The sequence below is a fragment of the Bos indicus x Bos taurus genome, chromosome 2, assembly GCF_003369695.1.
Source record: "Bos indicus x Bos taurus breed Angus x Brahman F1 hybrid chromosome 2, Bos_hybrid_MaternalHap_v2.0, whole genome shotgun sequence".
Lineage (NCBI taxonomy): Eukaryota > Metazoa > Chordata > Mammalia > Artiodactyla > Bovidae > Bos > Bos indicus x Bos taurus.
The window spans coordinates 99,308,955-99,331,570 of NC_040077.1; the positions used below are offsets into that span (position 1 = coordinate 99,308,955).

The following is a 22,616-nucleotide window of genomic DNA, read 5'->3' on the forward strand; positions in this document are numbered from 1 at the left end:
AAAATGTTTTAAAAATAAGTCATGAGGGAGGGAAGTCCCAGAGGGAGGGAATATATGTATCCATATGACTGATTCACTTAATTGTACAGCAGAAACTAATACAACATTGTAAAGCAATTACATTTCAATAAAAATGTCATTATTACAAACATAGATCATGGCAAGACTTAAGAACAATTAAAAACAAAGAAGTAGGAGGCTTTAAGGGGATGATAAGAGGTCATGAAATACTTCTATACCTTGATGTGGTGGTAGTTATATAAACCAACACATGAGATAGAATTGCATAGAACTAAACACACACAGTGGAGAAGGCGATGGCACCCCACTCCAGTACTTTTGCCTGGAAAATCCCATGGATGGAGGAGCCTGGTGGGCTGCAGTCCATGGGGTCGCTAAGAGTCAGACACGACTGAGCGACTTCCCTTTCACTTTTCACTTTCATGCATTGGAGAAGGAAATGGCAACCCACTCCAGTGTTCTTGCCTGGAGAATCCCAGGGATGGCAGAGCCTGGTGGGCTGCTGTCTATGGGGTCGCACAGAGTCGGACACGACTGAAGTGACTTAGCAGCAGCAGCAGCAGCATACACACACGGGGGGCTTTCCTGGTGGCTAAGATGGAAAAGAATCTGCCTGCAATTCAGGAGACCCAGCTTTGATCCCTGGGTCGGAAGATCCCCTGGAAAAGGGAATGGCTACCCACTCCATATTTATTACCTGGAGAATTCTACAGACAGAGGTGCCTGGCAGACTAGAGTCCATGGAGTCACAAAGAGTCGGACACGACTGAGTGACTAACACTTTCATTTCATTTCTATACACACAAACACACATGAAAATTTATGTAAAATTGTTGAAATCTGAATAAGCTCTATGGGTTGTACCAGTGTCAAATTCCTGGTTGCAATATTGTAATATGATTATGCAAAATGTTATCAGTGGGGAAATTGGTGAGGAACAAATGGAAATACTCTTTCAATTTTTTGTAACTTCTTCTGAATCTAAACCTATTTCAGAATAAATTTAAAAACTTTCTGGAGAAGAATTTGAGCAGGTGTAGAGGAACTATGTGGATCACAACAAACTGTGGAAAATTCTTCAAAAGATGGGAATACCAGACCACCTGACCTGCCTCCTGAGAAATCTGTCTGAAGGTCAAGAAGTAACAGTAAGAATGGGACGTAGAACCACTGAATGCTTCCAAATTGGGAAATGAGTATGTCAAGGACATATATTGTCACTCTGCTTATTTAACTTATATGCAGAGTTCATCATGTGAAATGCCAGGCTGGATGAAGCACATCTAACTGTTATCAAGATTGCTGGGAGAAATATCAATAACCTCAGATATGCAGATGACACCACCCTTAGAGCAGAAAGCAAGGAGGAACTAAAGAGCTTCTTGATGAAAGTTAAAGAGGAGAGTGAAAAAGCTGGCTTAAAACTCAACATTCAAAAAATGAAGATCATGGCATCCAGTCCCATCACTTCATGGCAAATAGATAGGGAAACAATGGAAACAGTGAAGACTATTTTTTGGGGGCTCCAAAATCACTGTAGATGGTGACTGCAGCCATGACATTAAAAGACACTTACTCCTTGGAAGAAAAGCTAAGACAAACATAGATAGCATATTAAAAAGCAGAGACATTACTTTGCCAAAAAAGGCCCACATAGTCAAAGCTATGGTTTTTTCAATAGTCATGTATGTATGTGAGAGCTGGACTATAAAGAAAGCTGAGCATCAAAGAATTGATGCTTTTGAACTGTGATGTTGGAGAAGACTCTTGAGAGTCTCTTGGACTGCAAGGAGATCCAACCAGTCAATCCTAAAGGAAATCAATCCTGAATATTCATTGGAAGGACTGATGCTGAAGCTGAAGCTCCAATACTTTGGCCACCTGCTGTGAAGAGCTGACTCACTAGAAAAGACCCTGATGCTGGAAAAGGCTGAAGGCAGAAGGAGAAGGGGTTGACAGAGGACATGATTGTTGGATGGCATCTCAAACTCAATGGACATGAGTTTGAGCAAGCTCTGGGAGATGGTGAAGGACAGGAAAGCCTCACGTGCTGCAGTCCATGGGGTCTTACAGACTTGGACATGACTAAGCAACTGAACAATAACAACAACAAGAGGAAGTAAATCTGTGTTTTGTCTTCAGTCCAATATGGTTTTTCTGTTTCCAGTCAGATTGCTTGGTCTCCTCATCCTTTGCTTCTCCTATGTGCAGCAAAATGCAAGTCCTAACTCTCTGAATTATTGTAAACATCTTGAAATTTGTAGGAAGAATGACACTGCATGCATACATCTGAAAGATCACGAATATATATCACAACTTCCTGACAGCAATATTATAACACCCATCTTCCTCCGTATTTTAGAAACAAAAGCCATGGGGAAGCCATAAACTAGACAAACAGGTCTTGCTACTTTGATTCTGCATTTGGGAAAGTCACTGTACTCCTAAAATGTGCTATACTACCCAACTTCATTCACATAATCATGACTAATTGACATAATTGTGAACACTTTACACACAGAAAGTACAGCTTAATCCATTCCGATTGGAAAGATTTCACATTTATGTCAAAAAACAGTACACTACAAGTACTAGTTATACATTTACAGTAAAGAAATTAAGTTCTTTACTTTATGGTTGTGCTGGTAGCTGAATGAAAACTGTTGCCGTTTATAGAATGGGGAATCTTCCTGGCTGAATTAGAATCATTCAGCATGCCAAGCAAAGCCGCAGGCAAAGCAAAGCAAAAGAGAAGCTTGCTATTTTATAGGTTAGACAAGAAACAACCTAAATGACTTCTCTAAGGGAGAGACCTTCATATTTCATGCAAACCCCAGGAAACAATTAAGGCTTCAGTGCAATTCTGGGACCTGTGCTCTAGAAACTGCCTCCATAAACTTCATTTTCATCTGGTACAATCGAGATGCTCTCTTATTCCTTACTACATCTTTTATATCGTCCTCCTTTAAGGCAATGAGAATTTGGCACATAAATAAAAAGCAGGAGGTTGTTTCAGGGAGGAGAGAAATATGATTCAAATTCAGCCAGGTGCTTTATCACCAATTTGGGAGGCTGCAATGTTATTAGACATCCTGATGTAAAGATGGAGAGGAAAAACTATTGGTAGAAAAGAGAGATTTAAAGAAAAAAAGCCCTTGGAAGGTAAACTGAAAACACAAAAGTACTTGAAAGTAAAAATAAGCTAACTGTCTCTCATTTAATATTCCAGGAAGAGAAAAAGCTCATTAGATCACTTAAAAATTATAACGAGAGGTATATGATCTTTTAGACTCAATCTCTCTAATACTACAGTAGTTATTTCACCTAAATTATGGTTTTTCCAGTTGTCATGTACAGATGTGAGAGTTGGACCATAGGGCACTGAAGAACTGATGTTTTTGAACTGTGGTGCCAGAGAGAATTCTTAAGAGTCCCTTAGGTGCAATGAGATCAAACCAGTCATTCAACCCTGAATATTCATTGGAAGGACTGATGCTGAAGCTGAAGTTCCAGTACTTTGGCCACCTGATGCAAAGAGCTGACTCATTCGAAAAAATCCTGATGCTGTGAAAGATTGAGGCCAGGAAGAAAAGTGGGTGACAGAGGATGAGGTGGCTGGATGGCATCACTGACTCAGTGGACATGAGTTGAGCAAACTCCAGGATACAGTGAAGGACAGGGGAGCCTATTGTACTGCAGTCCATGGGGTCACAAAGAGTCAGACAGGACTTCCTGACTGAACAACATATATGAGCAGTCCACAAATCTTATGAGGTCAGAGTAAAGGATGTAAGCTGTCAGTTGGTCTAGGCAGGAGTGACCGGGTGATAAATGGATTTGGAATGTGTCCTTGTCACTGTGACCTGTGTCTTAAATGAATTCTGTCACCTGTTTAGGTTTCATTTTCCCCATCTTCAATACAGCCACATCAGATGGTCTTAAAGCTGGCCCTTGTGAGGACCTAGGAATCCCTCAGGGCTCCATGAAGCCCCCTCAATACCCCCTATTGCTATAGATATGGCTCAGTTTTATTTGCTTAGATTTTCAAGTAAAATTTCACTGGACAAAACAATTTCATGTTTTATAAATTTTAAATCAGTGAAATAGATAATCTGGAGTGTCTTGCTGTGCCAAAGTTTCAACTAGTTCTGGTGTTAATTGTTTTAGAGATTCACTACCTCCGTAAAGGAACTTTGGGCTGCTCACACTATCTAATGTAAGGAATTATCCTGACCTCAGCTCTTTGCCAATTCATTGCTGGTTTCACATGTTCAACATTACACACAATCCAATTTTCTGATATGAAAATTAGAGGTCATGATGACAGCACATGGAGAAAAGCAGCTTAGGAACCTGTGCAGAAAGCATAAGAGTATAGGAGACTCTAGTTTTATTCTGAAACCTAGAAATATTAAATATTATACATGAGATTACCTTCTCTTATCCTCAGTATAGTGTAAGAACAAATGTTAAATCTTTTATATCTGAGATTTTTAAATTGAGCATTTTTGAAATGACATTATTGTTGTCGTTCAGTTACTAAGTTGTGTCTGACTCTTTGTGACCCCATGGGCTGCAACACGCCAGGCTGGCCTGTCCTTCACTATCTCCTGGAGTTTGCTCAAACTCATATTCATTGAGTCAGGGATGCTATGTGTCTTTCCTTATTTCTTTCATCTCAGATATTATCCAAACATTATAACACCCTTATTCTACACTAAGTAGCAGTTTTAGCACAAGTATTAACTTATTCTCATAACTGCTCTATGGAAAGAGTAATGTTATGATGTTAATTTTCAGGGGGCACAGAGAGAAAGTAAATGACATGTCCAGGGCCACATGGCTAATAAGCTGGAGTTTGGACCCAGTCAGCCTGGTTCTAGAGTCTATATGCTTAACACAAACTAACACCAAACCATACCTTTTAAATCATTAATTTATAGAATCATTTGTGATCAGTATCAATACTGTATGATACCTCACAGAGCAGTTTTGAGCTTGCTTTATCATAATTTTTTATGTAAACCATCAGTTGAAAAAAATCCCGCCAAAGCAGATGGTAAAAATATCTTCCCACTTGATTCTGAAAAATGTGATATAGACCCTGATGATAAGGCAATAAAAAATTTTCCATGAAGACAGTAAAAAGTGTTATTCATGATGGAATCTTCTCTGTTATGGGCGTGATGATGAGACACAACTACAGAAAAATGTCATGCTCCTCAGCCTGTGCGTGCACGCTCAGTTGCTCAGTTGCACCAGTCCTCAAGTTCTGGAGGAGGGCAAGTGACTTTAACCTGCCGTGATGCATGTGTTTGGAAAGGAAAGAGTGCAGAATGGCTTAAAGACTTGGCTCAGGCAGGCATCAGAGTTACCTGATTCAGAATCCAGGTATCTCAGTCTACTGCTGTGTCCTTTAGGACTTAAGTTGTTCCATCTTCCTCATCTATAAACTGGGAGAATAATGGGCCATACCTGCTAGAGTTTCAATAAATATTATATACTACAAAGTATATAAAGCACCCAGTAGATGCCTGTTGCATAACATATGCTTTGTCCACATGAATTTAACCAATACCAGTGTTATTCACCATAAAGTTCCTTCACTCTAAATTCATACACTTTTCAGATTCTGCCAAGTGGTCTTTTAAAAACCGCTTGCCCAACTTGTTAGCAACAACTCTGAAAGAAAGAATTCTCACAATTATCTTCTATCCTGGATTCATAAAGCCCCAGGAAGGCATATGGTATTATACAAACATTAAATAATAATATGTTCTGCTCTGCTTACCAAATTAAATCAAGTTCTAAAGGCAGCACATGCAGAGTGAAAATGGCTACTGATAAGAAGCAATCTGATGTTTATTTATTTTTTATCATAATATTTACTGAAAACTTACTTTAGCATCTCCTAAAAAAAAAAAAAACTTTTCTAAATCCTTCTGTGGTTTATAGTAGTAATATTTTCACATAAAGAAACTGAGTCTCAGAACAGTTTAAATTTGTGTTTCTATTACATAAACTGCTATAGAATGAGGTACTGATGGAAGAATGCAAGGAAAACTTGAAATGTAGATGAAATTTTAAGAAATACTTTCTTCTTATACATAAAAACATAGATTAGTGATTCTAATATTTATTTACACTCTGTATGAATTTAATCATGTAACTTAAATTCTCTGTGACTCACTATTTATCGTGAAGTGGACATACTGATGACACTTCCCTCACTGGTTTGAGATTAAAAAATTAATTAATTAATAAAATATATAGAATAGTGGCTTACACAGAGCAACTGTCTGATGTTAATTATAACTGTTATTCCTTCTGCTTACAGTTTTCACAGGTATTCTATAACATAAATATAAATTGGCTATTTTACAGCATCATACCTCCCCTCCTACCAACTCTGTCAATAAAAAAGGATACAGCCAACATGAAAGTGGGTATTGGAGTAATTACTATGATGATATCTCATTTTCATAAATTCTCTTTTGGTGAGAATTGAAAGAAAAAAAAATGGACTCTTCTGAATTACTGAAATAGCCATCTGCAAAGTACTTGTGTTGACTCAGACCAAATTACTCATATTTTACAGACATTTCTGAAACAATTCTGTTTCAAAGCTTTCAACCTATAGCAAATAAAAGAAGATTGTTTTTAAATACTCCAGGTTTCAGGAGCTGAGCCAGGGACTTTACATGAGCTATTTTATTTAATATCTGCAAATCACTATAGCAATAGAAGTTTATTAGCTTTCTATTGCTATAACTAACTACCACAAATGTAGTGGCTTAAAACAATACAAATATATTTTCTTACAGCTCTGGACTTCAGAGGTCAAAAGTCAGTTTCCAAACTGGAGGGAAATCAAGGTGTGGGCAGGCCTGCCTTCCTTCCAGAGGTCTCAGGGAAGATCTTGGGCTTCCCTTGTGGCTCAGCTGGTAAACAATATGCCTGCAATGCAGGAGACCTGGTTTCGATCCCTGGGTTGGGAAGGTCCCCTGGAGAAGGGAAAGGCTACCCACTCCAGTATTCTGGCCTGAAGAATTCCATGGACTGTATAGTCCATGGGGTCGCAAAGAGTCGGACATGACTGAGTGACTTTCAGTTTCACTTTCACTTACTCCCCTGTCTTTTCTAGCTTCTAGAGGTTGACTGGTAGCTTCAGTTTGTGGGCCCCTTCCTCTATCTTCAAGGCCCATCACTTCTACTCTACTTCCATTTTTATATCTTCTTTCCCTTACTCTGATCCTTAAGCCTCCCACTTATGTGGATAGCCCACTTGGATGATCCAGGATAATCTCATCTCAAAATCTTTAATTTAATCACAGCAACACAATACCCTTTAACATCTAAATTAACATGTCCTCAGAAGCTGGGGATAGGACATAACATATTTGAAGGCAGGGGATTGTTTTTCAGCTTACTACAGGTAGACAGTATTGTCTCGTTTTGCAGATGAAGAAAAAAGTAGTAATTGTTAACAGCATTAATACACAGAAAATTCAAAAGGGTTGAATAGTTTATTCAAATTCATGAAACCAAAAAGTGGGCACTGGCACACTAATGTAATGTAAGCATTTTGATTCCAATGTTGTTTCCAGTACACAGTTCTGCCCTCAAATTAGGAATAAAAAGATAAAAGAAGGACTCCCTTCTTAAGGTAGGGTTTGTTGTTGTTTTTCATTTTCTTTATGACTTAAAAATATTTATCAAATAAATACTGAATAGCTACCTGTGTAAAACCCAATTTTAGGTGCTGGGAAAAAACAGGAATCAGACCAAGTCAGTAACTATTAGGTAATCTCATATCTTCCCATATGTTTGAATACTTATAATGTGGGTGTGTGTGCTAAATTTCAGTCATGTCCGACTCCTTGGCAATTTATAATCTTAAATCTATATCCATAGACTTGACCAAATTCAACTACCTATTTGATAGCTCCATTTTTATGTTCAATAAACCTTTTCAATTTGCCACATCTGGAACTGAACTGGCTTTCTCTACCTCAGGCAACAGCACTACCATATTTCCCTCCCTCACCACCCAGTAATCAGTAATCAAAATACCTTGCTAAGTCACTTCAGTCATGTCCGACTCTGTGCGACCCCATAGACGGCAGCCCACCAGGCTCCCCCGTCCCTGGGATTCTCCAGGCAAGAACACTGGAGTGGGTTGCCATTTCCTTCTCCAATGCATGAAACTGAAAAGTGAAAGTAAAGTCGCTCAGTTGTGTCTGACTCTTAGTGACCCCATGGACTGCAGCCTACCAGGCTCCTCCATCCATGGGATTTTCCAGGCAAGAGTACCGGAGTGGGGTGCCATTGCCTTCTCCACAAAATATCTTAATTTGTCTCAAAAAAGTATCTTAATTCCATTCACTTCTTATTTTCACCACTCCCAGACTTCTAACTGTTATCTTCATTTCTGTTCTTGCATTGCCTTAATCTAATCTTCATACATAAAAGGGCATGATCTCTTTAGAGAATAAATTAGATTATATCATTTCCAGAGCAAAATACTTCAATATTCACAGCATTTATAATCAAATCCAAATTTTTCATGCTACTCAGTATTACCACATACCTTGTTCTGTTTACATTTGTGTGCCTGTTGTCCTGGCATAACTAGTAATACAGTCTCCTTTCACTCTTAAAATTGTTCATTTGGAAGACAAATTACATGGTCACCCTATATATATAAAGGGTTCTGTTGTAATTTTCCCTCTGCCTAAGTTTATTCCAATAGCCAGTCTCCCTCAGGACTCAATGGGGTTTGCCCTTAAGTCTCTCCTGTGATTATTTTTCTTCAAAAACTAAATCAAAGTGTTTAATCCAATACCTAGCTGTTTTATTTGTTGAACATCTGTCCTTCCACTAGACATTCCAGTATGCATAATACATGGTACATGGTAGGTGTCCACACATATTTATTAAAAGATTAATGACTAAATATATATGTCATACAGTCAGAGTTATATAAACATGTGGTATAACATTTAAATGGTACAAATGTGTTCAATATACCAATGACCAAACTAATAGAGGAGGAAAAAAAGTTCTGTTTAGAGAGAAAATAAGGTTGACTTCACAAGGGGAGGGAGCCCAACCATTGTTGATGGATATAAAAGATCATGTTTTGTGAATCAAGACGCTCTGAGAAAAGATTTCTAAGCAGAAGGAATGTCATTTACAAAGGCAGAAAGGTTTAAAGCTGTGTGATTATTCAGGGAACTCAAAGTAGTTTCTATTATTAGAGAGTACAGTCTTGCATAAATGATATATTAATGCCATGAATCCCTAAGGACAAAACCTAAATTATGAAGAAGACTGCAGGAAATATAGAAAAGAGTTAAGAAGTTCAAAACTTAGTTTTGTTTTCATTTATACTGCTAGGATGACTTGAGAATTTCTATAGCATATTTAGCTCACCTTATAAATTATAGAAGTTCTTAGATAAGTAAATCAGTTTTTGAAGAGTGATATTTCAAACTTCATTACCATAAAGAATCCTCTCAGTTGTGAGTTTGTCATATAATATTCACAAAATGGTAATACATGGTCCGTAAGGAAACTATATCGAGATTTATGGTACAGAAAACCAAAGTGGGCTTTTCCCTTGATTTTGGGGATTTGCATTTTAAGAGTTATCTTAAATTTCTGCTTTGGATGATGTATTTTTATTCATTCTTAGATTGTAAAAAGAAATAGACTAAAACTACTGGATTAACATTTTGGCATTTATATTATACAAATGCTAAAATGATCAGATCTGTAGAATTTATAGAACATCAGGTAATATTCTGAGGTAAACAAGAGTTGACATAGTGAATTGAAACTCATCCCAGACCTATTTATCTTGAAGAACATTTTCAAGAGATACTATTGGTACAGATAATCTTAAATGGTTTCTTTGAACATGAATATATACACCAAAGCCGCACACTGGCAGGCTGCAGGACATGAAAGCTTTGTGTGACTCCCAGAGTGCTTTGGAAGTTTGAGCCAAGATTTTAATTTAGAGAAATCACATCAAAAAATACAGAGTTCTGGCCCCTTCCTAAATATTTTGAAGATCTGATAACTCTGGTGAGAAAAACTATAGTCCAAAATAGGGGCTATATGAGTGCATGTTTTCTAGTTCATCAACATCCATCTCCCTCCAGCCTCCCAGGTATGAGATCCACACCACACCATATATATATATATATATATATATATATATGTATATATATGCCTGAGACCTTGTTCTGGAACGAAAAAGCAACAACAACAAAACCCACACAAAAAACACCAGAACGACAATAAAAAACAACTATTAAAGACCAATCGCAAATTATCAAAATGTCTAGGAAGATATTTAGAATTTGATCATTTGTAATTCTGAGAATTGAACATGCATGCTATCCTAATAAAATCATCTGCAAATGAAGCAATTCAAACTTTCAACCTTTTCTTCCCTGAATTCATTACTAAACAATACCCAAACACAAAAAAGTCCAGCAAATCCAGTATACCAGTTTTTTCCCTCCTGACCAAGAAGTTATTTGTTCTGGCATCTTGTCAATATAACACAAAGAGTCCATACAATAGCACCAAATTGTATAAATAGACTATGAGTTTGATCTGTAATTTGAATGCAAATATCTCCCTACCTGTATTATAGCAGATGTAATTCATTTAAACAGATTGAAAACACCCAAACTGTAGTAGATTAGGATATATAAAGGCAGAGAAGATGGGCACTTACCTTAGCTATCTGGACACACCAGTTAAGCAACAACTGTGATCCAATGTTATCCTTGTGTTCATGGACATAGTCCAGCAGACAGCCATGGGGCATGAGCTGTGTAACCAGCTGGATGGTTGGGCTCAGACACACACCCAATAATCGAACTAAGTGTGGATGGTCCATACTTGCCATGATTAGGGCTTCCTAAAAGAAAAAAATAAATAATACCATTATTTCAACTCAAAGTTCTTTGCTATGATAGTTACTTGCACTGTACTAATGCTGTTGATAATGATTTTGAAAAGGTACTCTCATAAAATGGAATCAATTAAAAGTGAAAAAAGACATTATTGTAGCCATAATATTTCTAAAGTGATTTAATTCAAGTGAAAATAAGTGGAAGTTAGACTATATATATATATATATGTAAGAATGGTAAATGTTATATAATAACTGCATGCAAATTTAATAGTAGTATTTTCTCTTCTGTAATGTGAAAAATATTAGATTTTATTTACTGCCAAATGAAGTGGAATCCTAAATTATATTGTGGATTTTTAACCTTTGATCTTTGGTTCTAGAGTTCAGTTATCTACACAATACAGTTATTTGCACAAGGTAGCACAAAGTTATGAATTATTGCTGTTTAGTTGTTAAGTCATGTCTGACTGTTTTGCAACCCCATGGACCATAGCCCATGGAACTCTGCTGTCCATGGGATTTCCCATGCAAGAATGTTGAAGTGGGTTGTCATTTCCTTCTCCAGGGGATCTTCCTGACTCAGGGATGGAACCTGGGTCTTCTGCATTGGCAGGTATTGGCAAAAAGATTTTTTACCACTGAGTCACCTGGTAAGCCCCCACAGTTACAAAAAAAGCCATTCAAAATTAAATCATTCATTATTGATATGCATTCAGACATCATAAAGGTAATTTGTGAATTATTATTTTTTAAAATTATAAATATCAATGTAAACAATTACAAATAATATGCCTTCCTATCTAACAATATGCCTACTATGAATTTATGCAGAAAAACAAACATTTTAATAAGACATTTTTACTCCATAACCTTTGATTTTACTCAAATTTATTTCATTTTCAAAATTATAAATGATATAAATAGAACCATAAAATTTGAGAGTTAGGTGAGATTGTAAAAACTCATCTACTCTAATTTTGTTATTTCATGAAGTGAGAAAACAGTACTAACTTCTTTTTCATAATCATAAAGGCACTTTTGCTTAATGAAGATAAAGGGTGGACACATGATAGATATTTAGCCCATCCTAAAGTTAGCTTTCAGTTAAAAGCTATTTTAAGTGTCTTTTCTCCAATTTGAAACTGATACAACCTTATACATACACACACTCACAGAGTGGTTGATACATATATGGCAATTTATTATCAATCAGTTTACCTATATGCAGGTATAAGAATGTTCATCATACTCTTTTTGAACATTTTTTTGTAGCTTTAAAAATTTTCAAATAACTGAGGATAAAAAGCTATACTGAGCTTCTCTTTAAGACAGCATGGCAGACTGATACACACATTTACTTTTATTTCCTCTTGATCCCATCATTTTAATAATAAATGAATCAATAAAAAGCCAGAAACCAACAATCACAAGAAGAGGCAATGGGGATGGAATACTAACAGTAGAAAGTGGCTTATTAGTAGTAACTGACTTAGCAAACATAGAAAATCTGAAGCCTAACTTAGGAGGTGAGAAACTTGAAAATAAATCCAATTTACGCCAAGGGTGTACACACAACAGGCTCAGTAGTGTTACACCACAAACCACTGTACATAAACGGAGTAGGAGGGACTGACTTTATCAGGATTGTTTCAAAGTCCATCTAGGAAGCACTTAGAATACAGATCTCCTTCATCCTTGTGTGTGTTTGTGTTAGTCGCTCAGTTGTGTCCGACTCTTTGTGACTCCAAAGACGTGGCCTGCCAACTTCCTCTGTCCATGGAATTCTCCAGACAAGAATACTAGAGTGGGTAGCCATTCCCTTTTCCAGGGGATATTCCTAACCCTTCATCCTTAGGAGAAGTTTAATCAAAGGGGTTGTAAACTATGAATATTAGGTAACAGAAAGAGAAGTATTCTGGTAAAAATAAAGAAGTACTCTGGTAATCAATCGTGTAAATTTATATATGATGAAAATCAAGGCCACCCTCTAGTTCCTTCTCCCAAATGGAGCTATGATTTCAAAATAGTGAAAGTTTTGTTTAAACCTCAAATTCTATATCCAGCAAAATTTGAACCAAGTGAGTGAATATATGGACATGTCTGTTCTTAAAAAAGATTATCTCATAGGTTTCCTTTATCTGTTAGACGTGCTCATTTAATAAAAAGTGAAGGGCACTTTAAAAAGTGCACTTAATTGTGAAAACAAGGAAATGACAGGAAAGGGATACTCCAGAATCAAAGCTCTACAGGCACCTGATATAGGAGCCAGTTTAGACTGGAGCAGGATGTCTTACTCTAGAAAAGATGTAAGAAGATGGATGAATGGCCAAAGCAACTGAACAGGAACACAACCATGTAGAACCATTTGACTTTTTTTAATATTATCTTACAGTTATTTGAGAAGATAGCTTGAGATGATTATTATCTCAAAAGCTATTCACTTTTAATCTCCACTACTCTTTAGTAGGGTTGAGTTCAGCAGAGTCTGAAGATTATTCATAATCATAGGTGAGGCTGATGGAGTATATGGATTTTACTGGATCCAGCCAAGGTCTTATGTGAATTATAATGTTTTATTTTTTGAAGAAGGAAGAGTGGGGCACTATGAACTCGTGTGGAGAAAGGAGAGATAGGAGGCCAAACAGAAGAAATAAGTTGGTAAGGGGACTTCAGCGTCACTCAAAGGACTTTATTTTTGAGCCTTAGGGAGTAGAAGCTGAAATTGTTTTTCAGCTGACCTCCAAGCAGATGAGGTCTTCCAATTCCTCCTTCCCCAGCAGCCACAAGGAACCAGACAAGTAAGAGAATGAGAGAGAGCACCACTGGTTTCTCTGCTTTCTTGCTGAGTCCACCAACATAACACCTTGAGAACTGGCAGGCCAGGGACCATGGAGAGGCACCACCTCCCACAAGGTCAGTGGTGTCCTCAGGTGATATCAGTCAATGATGCTGAGATAGGACCTCTGGGTGTCTCAGAGAGAAGAGAAGCTCCACCTAGGGACTGAGCTGGTAAGAAAGAACATTGTAGATACCACTTGGTGACTGCAACTGGCAGACTAGTTTGTAAATTCATATGAACATGCAACTCTTCCTAAACTATTTGGGAAGACTTCCACTGAAGTTGGGATTTCTGCACAATCAGCAAAGCCAGAAATTTGAATTATTGCTACAAATATGGCTCTATTTGGATCCATGAAGCAGAAACAATTTGGTTTTACTTCCTGTATATTTCAGTCAACATTTGAAATAAAGCAAACATTTGAAATAAAGCAAACTGATGCAATTATAAGGAGAGTACAAATAGAAATGTTAGCCAAGTTATATTATCTATTATTTAATCTAGTATTTTATTAAATAGTAATTAATGTTAATATTAAAAGTGTGAACCAGAGGTTCTTTCACTGAATTATGTTATGCACACATATACACATGCTGCTGCTAAGTCACTTCAGTCATCAACAAAAAAGCAAAACATAATTAAATTGTCTAACTCAATCAAGTAACAAATTAGATATTTAATTAGATATTAAATATTAGATATCAGATTTAATTAAACATATTCTAATTGTATTCCGTTTCTCTTCTGTGACTTATCTTTCAAGTCCTAGCATTTATCACTACAAATGGCCTAGGTTTATCATTTAAAGGGTGGTTTTCCTAGCCCCACTCCCAGATAATCAGGTCTAGAAATGAATCAGGAATCTACATTTGTAGCAAGCTCCTGCAAGTAGTGAAGCTACTGCAGGAAACACAGAACTTTGAGAATCTCTGAAACATCTCCATCTGTTGTATATCTCTATCATTCATTGCAAAGGAAGTCACATGCAGTCACCATTGTCCAATCCTTATTGTAACTCTAAGAAGCAGTCAAAGGAGGCAGCCATTCTCTGCTGTAACATAAGGAAACCAAGGCTGAGCAGAATTACTGCCCTAGGTCACAGGAGTAAGTAGAAGGATCAGAGTTAAGACAGGTTTTCTGATTCTTAGAACAGTGCTATTTCCTAGGATGGTAAAAACACTGAAATTTTAACATTTCAGTTCTATCAGCACTTTGAAATGTAGATGCTTATCTTACTAACAAGAAGACAATGCCAAACACCTGACTTTAGCCATACCTGAAAGAATTGGATCAAATCATACTTCAGTTCCTAAGGAGCAACTCAAACAAAAATTTGCACTTATAGATAAATTGCCATCACTTACAATATACTTTCAGAAAAAGTCAAAGAAAATGTATTTCTCTGATTTCCTATATTATTTGGTATAGGCCATTTCCTAAGATACAAAACATGGTGAAATTTAAGATACAAGACAGACTTTAAGGTTATTTTGGCCTTTTTCAGGATGAAATATATAAACAATTTTTTTTCTTTTACAACTCAAGGAGTAATATTTCCATTTTAAATATGCACGTAAAAAGTTTACAACAGAAGAGTGTAAAAATGTCGCATGAAAATTCTCTTTAAAAAAAAAATCTATTAGTAAGTCCTGGCAAAAAAGCTGGGGTTGTATTAAAGAAAATTGCTCATCACACTACAAAGAGTATTTGAAACCAAATTGCAGAGTATTTGCATAATAGTTCTCTTTTTCTGAGAAAGAAAAGATGAACAGGACACTAATTGTAGGTTTTATTTTTTTCATAAAGGAAATAGCAGATGGCTTTTTTTGGGGAAAGGGGAAGAAATAAAGAGAAAAGAATGTGGATTCATTTAGAGTGATGAGGGGGATGGAAGGGGAAAGAAATCCAATATTTTAATAATGGAGTGTTGGGTTTCAATAAATTACTCTGTTGAAATTAATAATGTCCTCCGCTACCTATCTCTGTGTGGGGCCTCTGGAAGCAATTTTGGAATCTTTGCTGCTGTCATTAGAACATATCACCGAAGGCCACTGGAATACATACAAGTTGACAGATGTATTAACAATTTTTCCAGATATGAAATTATTTTCTGTCTCTGTTTCCTGTTTTGCTTTACAAAATTTTTCTTGTAGGTGAATTAAATAGTTTTCTCATTGGACAGAGAGGAAGGATGTAACAGGTGCTATACTGAAAATTCTAAAAGAAGATCTTTCTTTATAATGAAGTCTGGTTGGAATTAAGGACATTTTTTTTAACTATCAAGGGATGACCAGAGAATGGATAAAAAGCTCTGAAGCATGTGTGCCATTATTCTCTAGACTATGCTATCTGTATCTCTATTTCATTCTGAAGGAAAGACATTTCGATGCAATAATGAAAGTGAGCAATACTATTTGTCACATTAAGGCATCATTTTGCTCAGCCTTCAGATGTTTATACCTTGGCACTTAAAATTATTTTCTCACTCATGTTGTTTAGGAGTTTCACAAAAAGAAAAAAAATATGGTCACTGAAAACTTACGAGCTATTCTGTTTATGAAAAATATTTACTTCAGCTAAACTTTCACTGTTTCATTATGTCAATGGACCATTAATTCAATACCCTCCAGCTGAAAATGGGGAGATTTTCACTGCATCAGGGATAAGGAAGATAAAAAAGGGGGATAGAGAAAAAAATAATAAACAATTAGCAGAGACATATAAAATTGTGCTTAATGTAACAGTCAGCAGATTTCTGAATGTTTAAAACAAATGCCTCTCCTAAAGACAGAGGGGGTGATAGTGATGTAGAGAACAAAGAAGATAATGGTGATGGCAGTGATGAAAAATGAGATAAAATTATCGGTCCATAATAATGTTTTACAAATCAGTTCTGCTGCAGATGGTATCCAGATAATAAAATAAATGAAATCTGCATCTGTTCACTCATGTCTAGAATAAATAATAATTTACTAGTGCAAGTAGGTGAGCAGTAATTAGACTGAATTAATACACCATCAGTTTAAGTGGGTCTACATTGCTCAGTGACATTCTTTTCCAATCCCTGGTATCATTTTTGTGAACATGAAAAATCATATTTGGATCCTTCTAACTTTTGGAGTCAGAAGTTTTCTATCCCTGTCTCCATCATTCATCCATTTGCTGTCTGAATCTTAGATCTAGATACCACTTATCAGTGCTGCACAATTAAGAACTTTATTAATAATTTATACAAGATAGAATTTTTGAGTATTTTTATTACAGTTATTGGGACCTGCTTTTCCCTCCTATATCTTAAATGTGGAAATTCTATCATGGCTTTGTCTCTAGTACCCTATGTTTTCATCTGTAACTTCTTGCATCCTTATATCTTATAACTTTAAGAAATATGACAGAGTTATCAAAACCATATGGAGTCAACTGCACAGTTCTGTGGCTTCTCATGATTTGATATACTTTGCATCTAAAAACAGAAACATTACTATCTAAAAGAGGGCAAGCAAAATTCATCTTGATCATATCCAAAATACCTGTGTAAAGTATCTGTCAAGAGTATCCAAGCATGAGAATTATACTGTGCTCATATTCCAATCTGTTTTTTTTTTCAACTCCTGTAATTTCAACAGTCATCTCTGAGTAAAAGCTAGTAGGTCTTTATATATGTGTATCTCCCCTATCATAGTATATATTCCATTTTTATTAGATTTGTTACAGGTCTATCATCTCTAATGATTTATCTGAAAGTAGTAATATGAGCTGATAAAGTTATCAAATTCTCATACAGTATATGGCTCATACTAAGGTAGCAATGTAGTTTTATTAATAAACAAACAGAATCTGTATTATATGCCACCCTCCCACCCAACCTCATCCCAGGATTTCAAGTGCCTTACTGTCATCCTGATATAGAAAACCTACTGCATCTCTAATTTAACACACAAAGTACATTTCTCCATAAAGGCCTGTCTGCTGTTTTTATCAATTTTCTAAGTGTCAGAAATATTTTCTGATTTGGTTTTTAAACCTTGGATTCCGATTTGGTATTATCTCTTCCGAGTTCTTCCATTCCATTCCATATCTATCAGTAATATTGTGCCAAGTCCCATTTACTGTTTATTTCAATGTAGCTCAAATCTATATCCTTCCATGTATTTTTGACCTGACTTCAAGTCAAATTCAGACTCACACTGCTGATGTAAAAGGAATGTTGATTTTTTCATTAACTCCAGTCTGTTTGGGCTATAACTTACAAAAAAAAAAATCCTTAGCAATTTTTTTTCAGAGTGCTACATAGATAGCTTTAACCTTGCATGTACTCAATAAACATTTGAGTTAAATTTGACGTGTTGAAAATTGCACTACATTTTGTAATAAAGACAGTTACATTATTCTCCCAGCTATGATGCCAGTGATCTGTGGAATTAACCTGCATATTTCTTTTTGCACCTCCAGATTCATTCTCCATCCTTCTGCACTTTGCCTTGTGCCCAGAAAAATAGATCGAAATGAATGACAACAGTCTACCCTGTCTCTCTATTGGTTTAATCTGAATTCAGTCAATAATAATAAGCAACAGAGGAGTAAAGAAAGAAAGCAGAGAGGTTAGTATTTATCCCTCACCTGCCATTTCCCTGAGCCTTCTACTAAATGTCACAGTGGGAATTCTCTCGCTCCTTCATGCCTAACAGTTCTGTTACTATTCTTGAGAGGCTTCAACAGTCTATGCTAGTGTTCCTCAAGCCTACCCATTCCCTTATAAAAACCCCTTGCTAAACTCTCTTCCATTATTCCAACTTAATATACCCCATGCCTCCTACTGGAGTTCTGATGAGGTAAATTTGGGCAAGTCACTTAACCTAAAACTTATTTGTTAAATGACAGATTAAGTCACTGTTGGGGAAAAAATGGCATGCATGCTACACCAACCCTCCTTCCCCTTTCTCATGGTAGAGACTGCTAAGCAATCATTGTGGTAGGCTGATAATGAATTACTAAATATGCCCACATCTTAATCCCAGGAACCTGTTGATATACCCTATTTGGAAAAAAATCTGTACAGATTATGATTAAATCAGAGATTTTGAGATTACAATCATCAAGAATTACCCAGGTGGGCTCTAAATGCCATCAACAACTATGCTTAAAAGAGAAAGACAGAGGATTAGCTACAGAGGAGTCAGAGGTGAGAGCCAAGGAACAAATGCAGCCATCAGATGCTGGAGGAGGCAAGGAACAACTTTTTCTTTAGAGCTTCTGAAAGGAATCCAGCCCTACCAACACCTTGATTTCAGAGGTCTGGTTTCCAGAAATGTGATACAATATTTCTGTGATGCCAACCCCTTGGAAGAAAAGCTATGACAAACCTAGACAGCATATTAAAAAGCAGAGACATTACTTTGCTGACAAAGGTCCATATAGTCAAAGCTATGGTTTTTCCAATAGTCATGTATGAATGTGAGAGTTGGACCATAAAGAAGGCCGAGCACTGAAGAATTGATGCTTTTGAACTGTGGTGTTGGAGAAGACTCTTGAGAGTCCCTTGGACTGCAAGGAGATCCAACCAGTCCATTCTAAAGGAGATCAGCCCTGAATATTCATTGGAAGGACTGATGCCGAAGCTGAAGCTCCAGTACTTTGGCAACCTGATGTGAAGAGCAGACTCGTTGGAAAAGACTGTGATGCTGGAAAAGACAGAAGGCAAGAGGATAAGGGGATGACAGAAGATCAGATGGTTGGATAGCATCCCTGACTCAATGGACATGAGTCTGAGCAAGCTCTGGGAGATGGTGAAGGACAGGGAAGCCTGGAGTGCTGTAGTCCATGGGGTTGCAAAGAGACAGACATGACCGAGTGACTGAACAAGAACGAGTCTGTGGTAGCTTGTTACAGCAGCCATAGGAAACTAATACAATTACTGTATTTCTGTAAGGACTGGATGAGGACTCAAAATCCTGTTCAATTCAAGTCTTTGGCAATGAAAACTTATTTATTGGAAGGTAAATGTGAGATTTAAACATCGTTGCCTTGAATTTATACATATTTTTACAATTAATTCTGCTGTTAAGTCTTTAGCTTGGATATACTATATTAGTCTAATCTAAATGAAGCAGACATGTTTAATTCATTTAGAAATTAACATATACATGTAATAGCCAAATGATATACTATAGGCAAAGGTCTTATCACAGTGCCTAGTTGACTCTTAAAATGTTAGTTATTTTTACATTTGTATTAAACTAATTATATCTGAAGGGAGTGAAATCATTGAGTAATAAAGGCATGGCCTGGCGTCTGGAAAAAAAGCTGCAGCCCCAGCGTGAATGGTCTTTTTTGAAGTCTGGTGGGGCTTTTGGAATAAAAGGCAGATCAATTGACCAAAAAATAATTTTTCCTGTCAACACTTTAGAAGCTATTGTTTTCCCACTTAAGCCCATGGAGAGCTAGAAACATCTCTTCCTACTTTCAACATAAAGTAATCATGAAGTGTTAGGAAATAACCAAAAGTAGTTAGAGTTGCAAGAAAACTTCAAGGGCAATACAAATTTGTTCTATAACAAATAGTAACCACCATTACAGTAATAACAGTAAACAGAAATTGGGGTTAAAGTAGATGATAAAGACTAAGAGGTCCTGGTGAACTTTACAGTCAGAACAGAGACACTTAATTGCTTATTGATTAATCTTAGTAAAGTTACAGAAAGAGAAGTACAAAGGTGTCTGCAATTAACATTTCAGGACTTATATGGAAGAACAAGCTCAGTGAGGTCCAAAATGTATCTTCGGAGAGGACACTACAATCTGCTATAAAGAATGAAAACATCAACTTCCTAGGACTGGAATAAATCACCCAAGGCTATAGATTCTACAGCTAGGGAGGAAAGAATAACTATTAGCTTTCAAATAGTGTCTACTGCTTTTATTTTTCTCTCTAGAAATGAAAATTAATTTCTATAAGGTTATTTGATCTTATCTTTGGGGTAAGTTCTGTATTATTTCCCCTATAGCTTTCTAGTTTTTAGTAAACAGTCTATCTAAAGTCAACCTATTCAATAATTTCATCAGATCATAATAACAACTGCTGCTTGATGTCAAATTGCACCTGGCACAATGCTATTGATTTTCCATGAGGACACATTTAGTTCTCAGAACAATCTTGTCCAACAGGTTGTTCAATTATTCTATAATTGATAAGGAGAGTAGCTTGAAAAGGATAAGCAATTTGACAATCTCCAAAAGTTACTAAGTAGTCAAGCTGGGATTTGAATCCAGTTTCCACTATATCCGCAGCCAAGACTCTCTCTACCATGATATCCCCTCAGAGTTGTTAATATCAGTTAGGTATCCAGGTAGACTTAGCTGATTCTCTGGTCATTATCTTAGTATTCTAACAGGAACTATCACTGATAAGATCAACCTATTAATGGAATCTTTACGGAGTGACTAGTGCTATTTTTTTTATTATAAATAAACTGAAAACAATTTACTCTCAAATACTTAAAATTAGTCCTCCAATAATAAAATGCTGAATAACTTTTTCCAGAAGGGACTAATTCATGTCTTTATTCTCAATTCTGCATAGAAATCAATTCTAGGATGTTCTATTTAAAAATTTAAAAATTAAATTTGACTTAAAATAGATCAGAATCTAGTAATTTTGGTAACAGCTCCTATTTAATTGTTAGGATCATGATTTTGTATAATCTGGGGAATTAATTGTTTTTCTAGACACTGCACATTCATAAAGGATGACATCTCTTGTGTTTCTAGTTTGCAGGAATAATCTTAATTGACACCAATTATATTAAAGGCAAGTTATGACCAACCTAGATTGCATATTGAAAAGCTGAGACATTACTTTGCCAACAAAGGTCCGTCTAGTCAAGGCTATGGTTTTTCCGGTGGTCATGTATGGATGTGAGAGTTGGACTGTGAAGAAGGCTGAGCGCCAAAGAATTGATACTTTTGAACTATGGTGTTAGAGAAGACTCTTGAGAGTCCCTTGGACTGCAAGGAGATCCAACCAGTCCATTCTAGGTGTTCTTTGGAAGGAATGATGCTAAAGCTGAAACTCCAGTACTTTGGCCACCTCATGTGAAGAGTTGACTCATTGGAAAAGACTTTGATACTGGGAAGGATTGGGGGCAGGAGGAGAAGGGGATGACAGAGGATGAGATGGCTGGAAGGCATCACTGACTCGATGGACGTGAGTTTGAGTGAACTCTGGGAGCTGGTGATGGACAGGGAGGCCTGGCATGCTGCGATTCATGGGGTCGCTAAGGGTCGGACACGACTGAGTGACTGAACTGAACTGAACTGATATTAAAGGCACAGAGGAGCCTGGTGGGTTGCAGTCCATGGGGTCGCTAAGAGTCAGACACGACTGAGCGACTTCACTTTCACTTTTCACTTTCATGCATTGGAGAAGGAAATGGCAACCCACTCCAGTGTTCTTGCCTGGAGAATCCCAGGGACGGGGGAGCCTGGTGGGCTGCCATCTACGGGGTCGCACAGAGTCGGACACGACTGAAGTGATTTAGCAGCAGCAACAACAAACAATCGAATAAAATTAGGAAAACCCTCCCTTTATAACTAATAAAATATCTCAAATATACCTCTGGTAAAGCAGGCTGAATTGTGTTCTTTATGATTCATTCAAGATACTGAGTGACTTTAATTAAATCTCCATTTTTCAGTTACAACTCTCATATTCATATAAGATAATTCATATATAAAAATCATTTGTCCTATCATTTCTTATCTTCTCTACTTTTTATAATGAACTTAATTATTACCATCAGATATATTAAATTTTGAAACCAT

The 22,616-nt window shown here is 36.6% G+C and overlaps 1 protein-coding gene across 6 annotated transcripts in view; it reads right to left on the reverse strand.

Moving 5' to 3' along the window:
• Positions 1 to 22,616, reverse strand: part of ERBB4 (erb-b2 receptor tyrosine kinase 4) — a 1,287,830-nt gene that overhangs the window by 179,199 nt on the left and 1,086,015 nt on the right. For all 6 annotated transcript variants that reach the window (XM_027566608.1, XM_027566583.1, XM_027566617.1 and 3 more), the window contains one exon: positions 10,775 to 10,960. In XM_027566608.1, the coding sequence (XP_027422409.1) occupies positions 10,775 to 10,960 (186 nt within the window). The remainder of the gene's footprint in view (positions 1 to 10,774; positions 10,961 to 22,616) is intronic.